Below are 11,359 nucleotides of genomic sequence, written 5' to 3'. Positions count from 1 at the left end.
TCCGGATGAACTACACTGAGAAAGAATTTCAGCAAGAGCATTGGTGATAAGAGGTGTTGCCGAAATGATTTGGTTATTAATGCGTAAAGTGGGCAATGAACTCGAACCAGTCCCCATAGTTGGCTTAGGGGAGCAGCAGCAGTGAGCTGTTGGATGTGTGCTTGCCAAAAATGGCGTTCGACACTCCTTATAATTCGTCTGGTTCGAGCACGCTCATAATTTCGGGGAAGAGGATGAAGTACATCATGGTGGCGACGAAAGCAGTGGAAAGCACGTTTCCGACGTACAATAGCATTCTTAACTTCGGTCGTCCACCATGGTACTGGAATGCGGCGTGGTGGAGTTTTGGTCAGTGGAATTGTCGCGGTCGCTGCAGCATGAATAATATGTGTAATAAGGTCAACACCCTGCTCTGGTGATTCATAACAGTCTCGGTTCACATAACAAAGTTCTTGATATTTGGCCCAGTCTGCTTTTCGTAAATTCCAGCGGGGTGTGAATTTAGAAACTTCGTCAGCAGTTGGATCAAAAGTGGTGTAAAGTTTAGCTGAAAAATGGTCGCTGTCGTGTATATCTCCCTCAACAGTCAAATCAAAGTGTGTCGCTAATGAGGGGAGCACAGCGACAGGTCGATGGTGGTTTCTGTATCAGTGGGTAAGTGGTGGTAAGTGTTATTTTCTTTGTTTAACAGGACTGAAGTTGTGTGTATCAATAAAATCTTCAACCAAATGTCCTCGGCGATTAACGGCTTGGGTGCCGTTACTCCACGCTGGACTGTGAGCGTTGAGATCGCCGAGGATGAGAAAAGGGTTTTGAAATTGAGCAACGAGTTGGTCAAGTTGCCGTAAGAGCTCCGTATTATTATAATTTGGTGTAGTGTATATTGAGCATATATCGATGGTACGACCATGCAGTCGAACTGAACATGCAACAGCCTGAAGAGGTGTGTTAAGAGTGAGTGGCGTGTGTGTTAACTTTGACTGATGTACAGCACCACCCCACCTTGGCGACGCTTACCGTCCATCGCGTCACATCGATATAACGGGTAATTTGGCATTTTAAGGTTATATGTGTCGGTGGGACGAAACCATGTTTCCTGTACGGCAATGATGATTGGAGTTAGTACGGCAAAAAGTGCTTTCATTTCGGACCATTTTGAAATGAGACCGCGACAATTCCACTGTAAGATGAAAGGCATTTAGTGATAAAGGGATCCATTCCCACCGGTTGGTGGGAATCGCCCGAACGAAACAGATCTAGGCCATCCCATCGCCACCCTCACCGGTGGACGGGACCGGCGGTCTTCGTTCGTGCGTGTTTCGACAGGTGTTGTGGTGGGGGAAGGGGAGGTGATGTTTGTGTGGTAGCCAGAGGGTCCGGGCCGCCGACTGTTCATAGCCGGGGGGCTAGAACGCCGGACGGCCTGACCCACACGTGAATCACTCACAGCCGGCGGGCTGGAACGCCGGCCGACCTGGGGGCGGGGGTGCACGGGCGCCTGGGCATCCGAACGTCCAGCCAGGGGCGACTCAACGGCATTTTTCGTCTGGGTCTGTGTAGTTGACTCAACTGAAACCGAGGGGCGAAGGTTGAGAAGTTTCAGGGGAGGCAGATGGGTGATAGGGTCGGTCTGTGTTGCACATGTGGCCATCGTGGCTTTTGCTACTTGTACATATGTTTTGCTGGACTGCGACGACATTTTAGATTCAACGGTGCGCCGTGCTTCGGGGTACGACACACCTGTCTTTGCCTTTTCAGAACAAATTTCTTTTTCTTTTTTCCACGTGGGACACTGAGAAGAGTTGGCGGCGTGATAAGCACTTCCACAGCTCAGGCATTTCTGGGGTGATGTGCAGGCAGATCCCTCGTGAGGAGTCTCGCCGCACTTCAAGCATCTGGCACTCTGTTTGCAGTACTTGCTGCCGTGTCCGAACCGTTGACATTTAAAACACCTGAGTGGATTTGGAATGAATACTCTTACTTTATAACGAAGGTAACCAGCGGTGAGCGAATCTGGAAGTCGGGTGGTACCAAAGGTGATAACAAGCAGGCTGGTGTCGTGACGCTGACCATCTCTGAAAGTCGTCAGCCGACGGACATGGCAAACTTGCTCATCTCTGAGCTCCGCTAGGATCTCGTCCTCCGTCATGAAGCGGGAGTTCAGGCGCGAAGATGGTGCCCTCACTGGTGTTTCTGGCATGGTGCAGGGAGACTTTTACTTGTTTGCCGCAAAATTCAGCTGTTTTGAGTAGGGCCTTGGTTTGTGCGCGAGTTGTTGTTTCAATGATGAGTGATCCGTTTGCTGGTGCTTCAATTTTGAGTTCGCATGGAACGCAGATAGCTTTGATTTGCTTTGATGGCCAAAAACGTTGATCTTTCGAAACGACACATCTTCATCACAAGGTTGGACGACAACGTACGATCCGAGAGGATCCAGAATTGGCTCAGAAGGCAGGCGAACACTGGTCATTGTCGAGAGAGGGTCAGCATCAGGGCGAGCAGGCACCGGAGTGGTCAAGGACGAGCGAGGGTCGGAACCGGGGGCGTTGACGGAGACGGAATCTGCTGTCCACCCACCGCGGTGGAAGTGTGCGTACCAACGGTCATAGCCTGGGGCGCGTGAGGGTCATCAGATGAAGTGGCAGCCAAAGCGGGGCTGGCGCCACTTCCGTCGTCTACATCCAGGGCATTATCAAGGTCAGAGGCCGAGTTCGAGTCCGTTTCAGTATCATCCTTCTTGCGCTTGCTTCGCTTCCCCATATTAGGGGAGCGAGAAGGAAACAACAAAAACTAAGCGGAAAGGTGTGTTTGGAGCTAGTACGAGCGGAAAAAGCGACGAGAACGACGATGCGAAAAAAGGACTCCTTGGCTGAGAGCCGCAAAAGGAGCAAGCCACTTGCTGGGGTCGTGCCAGACGGGTGTGTGGCCGCCGAATGGGTCGACGAGAGCTTGTGTCGCGGCCTGCAGAAGCAGCTGCAACACGTGCATTTATAGCGCGCCGGCCGCTGCCGGTCTGCATGGCCGGCGCGCACGCGCCTGGCTCCGTGCGCCGGGTCGACGAGCGACTAGCGAACGACGGCGAGCAGTGCTCATCCCGCCGCGCATTGGCACCAGCTCAGCTGACACCTTGCAGGGCATCTTATTGCCACTTGAGCCGCGTGCGCCTTCTCGGCCGGCCGACGGCCGATGCCATGTCACCAACAGCGCGTGCCGTCAGGCCGGCAACATGCAATGCCAACGCATCACATGGTTGTACAAGCCAACGCCACATATACCAAACGCCTGACAATGACCATGGCCGCCGGCTGTGCATAACAACTTTGCGCACCCCACGGCTAGATGGCTCTGTCGGGCGCGTGGCATTCACACATCGCCTGCGGGCCGGCCAATGGTCGGCTGTCTGCCCTGCTCCAGCGCACGGGCCCGGCAGCCGGAGGCCGTGCGCCCTCGCCGGCCTGGCGGCATTGCTCGGCTGCATGGGCGTCTTCGCCTCCGAAGCGCGGCCGCGCTCTACCACGTGACGCGGCGCGACGCCGCACACAACTTGCAACAAGTCGACAGCACAGCCCGTCAACTGCACGGGGACGCGCCACCAGCGCCAGGCCCGCGACGGCCAAGCCGACTGCTCATTCGGCGCCCGGCGCGACAGCCATCTAGCGGCCGTGCTGGCACTAGCGGCCGCCGGACCGTTTTCGACCGTAGCGACGCGCGTGCCGGCGTCAGTTGCGTGTCCACAGACGCGGTGCGAGCGCGTGTTCTGCCTCTCGCCGACGCTGGGCACCTATTGATAGTGACGGTGTGCTGTCACGTGAACGGTGTATGGTCACGTGATCGGCGATTGCCAGTCGGGTGATGTGATGAACAGCGCACAGGCCACCGCTCCAAGGGCGCGAACCGTCGGCGACCTCCTGTCGCGCGCCAGTGTTCCGACGCAACCGCGCGCGCGTCTCGACCAACGGAGAAGGCGCGCACGACTCAAGTGACAGCAAGATGCCCTGCAAAGTGTCATCTGAGTTGGTGCCAATGCGCGGCGGGGTGAGCACTGCTCGCCGTCGGTCGCTAATCTCTCGTCGACCCGGCGCATGGAGCCAGGCGCGTGCGCGCCGGCCTTGCAGACCGGCAGCGGCCGGCACGACACAAATGCACGTTTTGCAATTGCATCTGCATCGCTTCTCGGCCTTTTGGCTAAGATCAAATTGTAGTACAGTACAAATTGCAGTAGTACAAATTGCAGTACAGTAGTAGTTACACCTGTGAATCTGAGCCAAAGGCCGGGAATTTCGGCGCGATATAAACACCTTTTTATCGCGCGACTCGGTGTTGGTATTTTTTTACGCAGTACTACCGCCATCTCTGGACGCTGCGCAGTACTGCCGTGCCCGGGAACGCCGTGGCCACGATCGCCCGCGTGGACGTCGGACGTGCAATGCAAGTGGACACCGAAGACGCCGGACCAGGTGGAAGCCGCCGTGGACGCCGCGCCGCGTGGACGCCGGGGACGCCGCGGGACGCCGGGACGCCGCGGGTGGACGACGGTGGACCACAGGAGCGCGAGGTAAGTTTTTCGCGCGTACTTCCGGTCTTCTGCCTTCGCCTATTTTGATAGGGTTCCCACGTTCCCGTTTCAACATAGGAGTTGGCAGTTGCCGTTGGTTTTGGCGCGAAATTTGAACTTGCGCCCTGTGTGTTTTCGCCGGTCGCCCGCCCGCGCGTCACCGCGTCACTAAGGCCGTCGACTTCGTGGCGCGCATCTGCCAGCGACCTGATGGCGACGTCAGTGTTCCGGTCGGCCGTGGAGGCAGTGCGCGGCCAGCCGGTGCAGCGGGACGAGGAGCTGGTGCTGCCGTACCCGCTGCCCGCGCACGCGAGGTGCCCCATCGCCAGCTGCCGAACGCAGTATAGCGGCACGGGGTCCGTGCAGCAGCGGGCCAGCCTGTGTCGCCACCTCGCCCGCAGCCACGACCTGCGCCCCCGCCGCACCACGTGGGTGTGTGTGGGATGCCGCGCCTGCCTGCCGCGGCGACCGTCGACGCACCACTGCTGGGCGGCGCCCCCGGAGGAGATGCGGCCCGACCTGCCGCATCGCTGTGCCGGCTGCGGCCGATCCTTCACTACCAACATCGGGCTCCGTAATCACCGGGCCCGATGCCACCGGGCCCGATGCCGGGGCGACGGCGGCCGCAGCCGTGCGGGGGATGGCTCCGGGGGCCGCCGCCTGGAAGACACCGAAGACGTCGACGCGCCGCACCGGCCCTCCGCGGCGGACTTCGTGACGCCCCGCCATGCTGCGCGCGCCCGCCGCCGGCGGCTGGCGTCGTCGTCGCCGGACTCGCCGGCGGCGGGGTCGCCTGGCGGGGCGTCCGCACTGCCCACGCCGCCGGTGATGCCGGACGAGTCGCCGGCGGCGGCGGGCCTTGCTGACGACGTCAGCCTTGTCTCGGAGGTCCCCGACGGCCAGCTATCTCGCGGCGCCTCGCCATCTCCATCGCCGCTGACCCAGAGGTCGCCGTACGCCCGCCTCTCGCCGGCCGTGCCGGAGCCGGCGTGGGACCTGGAGCTGTCTCCGCTGACGCCGCCACCACCGCCCGGCCTCCTGCGTTTTGACAGGCCGTGGGAGGACACGCCGCTGGCGGCGCTCGACCCTACACCAGCGCCGAGGTCCTCGCCATCGTCCGCGCGCAGCGCCTCGGTGTCGCCGGCGCCCGCCACCCTGCCGGCCCTGCTCTCGCCAGCTCTGGTCGGTGCGGTGGCTCGCGGTGGAGTGTTGGCCTCGGTGGCCGGAGCGGTGCGTCGCCCGCCGGTAGCCGTGGCCGGAGCGAGTGGGGCCGCGGTGCCGAGCACCGCTGGTGGCAGCGTGCCGCCTGCCCGCGCCGCGTTGCGATGTGCCGCACCGCGCGTAGTGCCGCCCGCGCCGTTGTCGGTAGTGTGTGCGCGGCCGACACCCGCACCGCGGAGCCCTGAGCTGGTGGCCGCGTCACCGGTGCCGACGCCCGCGCCACGGAGCCCGGGGGCTGCGGCGGTGTCGCCCGCGCCGGCCGCGACCGTGAGCCGCCTGCCGACACCTTCGCCGCGGAGCCCCGGACTCCCGACACCGGTCACCACATGTGGACCGCCGGCGCCGATGCCCGCATCGCGGAACCCCGGTGCTGTGGCGGCGTCGCCCGCGCCGGACGCGACAGTGAGCCAGCGGCCGACACCATCGCCGCGGAGCCCCGGGCTCCCGATGCCTACTGTAAGTGCACACTGCCCGGCGCCGGCGCCCGGCCGCCGTCTGCGCTCCTACGCCGAGGCGCTGCGTAGTGCCCCGGCGGGGGATGCGCTGTGGCCGGACGGTACGCCGGTGCGACGTGGTGTTCGCGAACATGATGTGTCTTGTCCGTGCACGGTGACTCCCAACCCCTGCCCGGTGGCTGCGGCTGACGCGCCTTCGTTCGCAGCGGGGGCGCCCTCCCGTTTCGTTGCCCGGCTCGCGTTCCGGCCCGCCCCCCTGCCCCCGCTGCCGTCCAGCCTTCGGGCGCGGCTCGTGCTCCGGCCCGCGTTGCGGCCCCGGCTCGTGCCCCGGCCCGGGCTCCGACCCCGGCGCCTTCCGGTGGCCGGGCTGGGGCTCCGTCCCGTGGCCCGGCTCGCGCCCCGGCCCGCCCCCTGGCCCCCGCTGCCGCCCCGCCTCCGGGCGCGGCTCATGCCCCGGCCCGCGCTGCGGCCCCGGCCCGTGCCCCGGCTCGGGCTCCGGCCCCGGCGCCTCCTCGTGGTCGGGCTGGCGCCCCGTCCTGTGGCCGGGCTCGCACTCCGGCTCGCCCCCTGGCCCCCGCCCCCGCCCCGCCCCCGGCCGCGGCTTCGGCCCGTGCTCCGTCCCGCGCTCCGGCCGCGGCCTGTGCCCCGGTCCGGGCTCTGGCTCGTGTTCCGGCCGCCGCTCTGGCTCCGGTTCCGGTCCCGGCCCCTCGCGGTCGGGTCCGCACCCCGGCCGCTGCTCCGGCCCCGGCTCCGGTCCCGGCCCCTCGTGGTCGGGTCCGCGCCTCCCCGACCCCGGCTCCGGCCGACCGGTCTGCCCGTGGGCGTGGCGGCCCCGGCCGTGGTGGGGGGTCCGGCGGTGCCGGACGTGGCTCTGGCCGCGGCTCGGGTCGTGGGGCCCGGGGTTCTGGCCGTGGCCGCGGTGCCCGGGGTGGGCGTGGTGGTGGCCGGGGACGTGACCCGTCGCCGCCCCCGTCTCCTCCTCCGTCTCCGCCCGTGCCGGGCACGGGCGACACACCCCCGACGGCCCCTCCCTCTCAGCGGCGCCGCTCCCCCCTGCAGGAGGAGTTCCTCGAGGAGCTGGAGGCACTGAGGGACAGTGGCGCTGACTGGCCACTGGTTGAGGCGGCCGTCGGGGCCATGTGTACGCGGGCGGCCGCCCTCAACGAAGAGTTTCACGGCCGGCAGCGCGCCCGCCGTCCGCCGGCCGCTCGGGGCTCTGACTCCGCCTCCCGGGGTGGTGGCTCCGCCTCCCGGGCCGATGGCTCCGCCCCCGCGGCCGGCGGCCCTGCGATACGTGCTGGCGGCCGGGCGGCTCCGGCCGGCGAGCCCACTGACGGCGACGCTGCTCCGGCGGCCGAGGATCACCGGCGCCCGTGGCACGCTCCGCGCCACGAGCCGGAGGAGGCCAGCCGGCTCCAGCGGCTGTACCGTGCGAACCGTGATTGCGCGGTGCGCCGCATCCTCGCTGAGGAGTCGCCCAGGTGCGAGGTGGCGTTCGCCGACCTGGCGGCCCACTTCGCCCCGGACGAGGTGCCGCTCTTCTCGTGGGACGAGCGTCCATCGTGCGTGCCCGACCTGCCGCCGGCGCCAGAGCACCCTCACCTGACGGCTCCCATCACCCACGGTGAGGTGGAGCTCCGTCTGCGCCGGGCTGCCAACACTGCCCCGGGAGATGACGGTCTGCGGTACGCAGCCTGGCGTGCCCTCGACCCCGGCTGCCTGCTGCTACGCGAGGCGTTTGAACTGTGCCGCCGCGCCTGCCGGGTTCCGGAGGCGTGGAAGGCGTCGCAGACCGTCCTGCTCCACGAGGGCGGCGACCCGACCCTGGCGACCAGCTGGCGTCCCATCGCGCTGGCGAGGACGGTCGCCAAGCTCTACGCCGGCGTGTGGGCCGACCGCCTTGCCGCCTGGGCGGACGCTGGCGATGTGCTGTCGGCCCAGCAGAAAGCGTTCAGATCGTTCGACGGCGTGCTCGAGCACAACTTCGTGCTGCAGTGCGCCGTCAACGACGCACGTCGGGCTGGTGAGGAGTGTCACATTGTCTTTGTTGACCTCACCAACGCTTTCGGTTCGGTGCCGCACGCCCTCCTCTGGGAGGCGCTGGAGCGGTTTGGGCTGTCGCCCGAGGCCCTACGAGCCGTGCGTGACCTGTACGAAGGATCGTGCACCCAGTACAGGCTCGCAGCGGGGCTGTCAGACCCCGTGCAGACGCGGTGTGGCGTCCGCCAGGGCTGTCCCCTGAGCGGCTTACTTTTCAACATCGCAATGGAGCCGGTGCTGCGCGCGCTCCGCCAGTCGGACGTGCGCTGCCTGGCCTACGCTGACGATCTGGCGTTGATTGTGCCGTCAGCCGCTGCCGTCGCTCCGGCCCTCCGGGTGCTAGAGGCCGTGTGCGGGTGGTGCTCCCTGGAGCCCAACCCGCGCAAGTCAGGCCTGCTGTCGGTGGGAGCCGCCCCGCCCGCCGTGACTCTCAGCGGCGCGCCTTTGCCGGTGGTGGAACGTGCGTGTTCGTACCGGTACCTGGGCCGTCCGGTGGGCCACACCCGGCTCTCGGAGCCGCCACTGGACGTGCTCGCTGCCACCCGACGCGATGCGTTCCGCCTGCTGGACAGCGCCCTGGCGCCGTGGCAGAAGCTTGACGCCGTGCGCACGTTCATCGTGCCGCGGCTGACGCACTGCCTGCGCCTGGGCGTGCTGCCCAAGACGCCCCTGCGCGCCTTCGACAAGGCGCTGCGGTGGCGCGTCAAGGGTGTGCTGGGCGTGCCGTTGAGCGCCACCAACGGCTACTTGTATGCGCCGTCGTCCACGGGCGGCGTCGGCCTGACTGAGCTGGGCAGCGAGGCCGATGTTCTTCTCCTGGCCGCCAGCGTGCAGCTGCTGCGCTCGCGTGACCCCCTGGTCGCCGAGCTGGCCGCCGCCGAGCTCACGCGCGTCGTGCGGCGCAGGGTCGGCCGGCCTCCGACGCCGGCCGACATGGCCGCCTACTTGAATGGCGAGCGCATGCGCGACGGCGGTGATGTCTCGTCGCGGTTCAGCCGCGCGCGTGTCGCCACCCGGGCACTCGCCTCGTCTGTGCCCGTGGCATGGCACGCCGCCCATCCCGTCCCGGAGCTGCGCGTCGGCCCCACTGCGGTGGAGGCGCGCGGCGAGAGCAAGGCGCTCCGCAACGCCCTGCGGATGCGGGCCTTGAGCGACCTGGTCGCCAAGCCCCATCAGGGACGCGTGATGGAGTGCGTGGCGTCTCAGCCGGTGAGCTCGCATTATATGTATAATGGGAGCTTCACCCGGTTTGCCGAGTGGCGGTTTGTGCACCGTGCTCGGCTCGGTCTCGTGCCCCTGAACGGGTACCGTCGCGGCGCCGGTGATCGGCGCTGTCGGCGCTGTGGCTATGCCAAGGAGACCCTGCCGCACGTGCTCAACCACTGCCGGCCCCACAGCGCGGCACTGCAGCGGAGCCACAACGCCATCCTGGCGCGCCTGGAGAAGGCCGTGCCTCGGTTTGCCGGCACCGACGTGCGGGTGAACCGCCGTGTGCCCGGCACCGAGTCGGCCCTTCGGCCTGACCTGGTGGTCACCCGTGGCGCCCACGTATCTCTTGTGGACGTCACAGTCTCGTTTGAGAACCGGCTGGCTGCCCTGCGCGCCGCCGGCGACGAGAAGGTGGCCAAGTACGCGGGCCTGGTGACCGAGCTCCGACGCCAGGGCAAGCATGCCTCCGTGCATGCCCTGGTGATTGACTCGCTCGGCACCTGGTACCGCGGCAACGAGGAGACGCTGCGCCACCTGCGTGTCAGCCGGGTGTACGCCCGACTGATGCGCAAGCTCATGGTGAGCGACACCCTGCGGTGGTCCCGGGACGTGTACGTGGAGCACGTCACCGGAGTCCGCCAATACGAATGGTCAGTGGCCACCGCCCGTGGCCGCTGTGACGTCAGGGTGCCCGCCTTCACCACCTCCACCTCCACAGCGTTCTCCTCAGCGGCGTCGCTCTCTACCTCGTGACGTCGTGGATTGCCCCCCGCCTGGCCGGCTGCTGTGCCGCCGTGTCGCCGCAGCCACCAATGGGCCGCCGGCCGGCCTGCCGCCCCTCCCCTTGCCCCAGTGTTTTATTTGATCTGTGTGTGTTATCACTGTATCGCGATTCCCCTCCCCCCTCTCCCTTAGTGTTATATGCCCACCGTGTGGGCACCACTGATTTGTATTTGATCCGTGTATTAGTGCAATGAAATGACAATTACCGTGAGATGTCCCCCATTGTTCCCCCTCCCCCGTGTGTTTTGCGTGCGTGGCGTGCTGATTATTATCTGATCTGTTCTTTGTTGTTGTTCATTGGAGTTTTCGGGCGCGTCGACTGCAGTGGTCATTTTGCGCCCATAACTATGCTGTTAATTAGTACGGTGTGAAAATGACTTGAAAATCAATATCTTTTAAAAACGAAAAGAGCTGTTTGGGACCAAGAAATGAGGAACTGTCACCGAGCACATCGTTTATCGTCAGGGTCGAAGCCTGTGAACCAAAGTGACGTCGTCGTTCTTCGAAGAGGCATGGACATGATATAATGACATGATGGACAGTCAGGACGGCTCCACACCGCTGGCATAGGGGTCTGTCGGCTCCATGTAACAGATGGCCATGGGTGGCATAGGTATGCCCAATGCGCAGCCTGCATAAAACCACCTCTTCCCACCGCACACTGCGAGAGCATGACGACCACAAGCCCAACTCTGTCTTTATTGCCCTGAGCTTATTGCCCCCCACCTGGTCCCAACAGCGCTGCAATCTGCTTCTCAGGAAGGTCTTGACTGCAGGGTAAAAATCTCTGGCAGGGATAGGCAAAAACCGGGTATATGGTGCTACCGCTGCTCGCTTAGCAGCGGCATCAGCCAGTTCGTTGCCCACGATACCGACGTGACTAGGGATCCAGCATAGTGCAACTCTCTTTCCAACCCGATTCAATTGTGTCAGGCGTGATAAAATGTCCTGTAAAAGGGGACATGATGGATAAAAAGACTTCAGTGCAGAGAGACTGCTCAGTGAATCTGTAAAAATGGCGTGTGAAGATTCTTCACCCACTTCGATGAAACATATCGCCTTGGAGATTGCAACTAATTCCGCCGTAAAAACTGAC

At 64.5% G+C, this 11,359-nt stretch overlaps 1 protein-coding gene across 1 annotated transcript; it reads left to right on the top strand.

The window, feature by feature from the left end:
* Positions 1–316: 316 nt before the first annotated feature.
* LOC119089395 (uncharacterized) lies at positions 317–10,233 on the top strand. The gene is made up of 5 exons (XM_037212062.1): positions 317–348; positions 4,759–4,987; positions 5,501–5,737; positions 7,291–7,314; positions 7,627–10,233. Exons 1-5 carry the CDS (start codon positions 317–319, stop codon positions 10,231–10,233), a joined length of 3,129 nt encoding a protein of 1,042 aa, XP_037067957.1.
* The last annotated feature ends 1,126 nt before the right edge of the window (positions 10,234–11,359 follow it).

This window comes from Pollicipes pollicipes, unplaced genomic scaffold (genome assembly GCF_011947565.3).
Source record: "Pollicipes pollicipes isolate AB1234 unplaced genomic scaffold, Ppol_2.1 Scaffold_3087;HRSCAF=3621_pilon_pilon_pilon, whole genome shotgun sequence".
Classification (NCBI taxonomy): domain Eukaryota; kingdom Metazoa; phylum Arthropoda; class Thecostraca; order Pollicipedomorpha; family Pollicipedidae; genus Pollicipes; species Pollicipes pollicipes.
The sequence above is the reverse complement of the archived record's forward strand: the minus strand, read 5'-3'. Positions and strand labels throughout refer to the sequence as shown.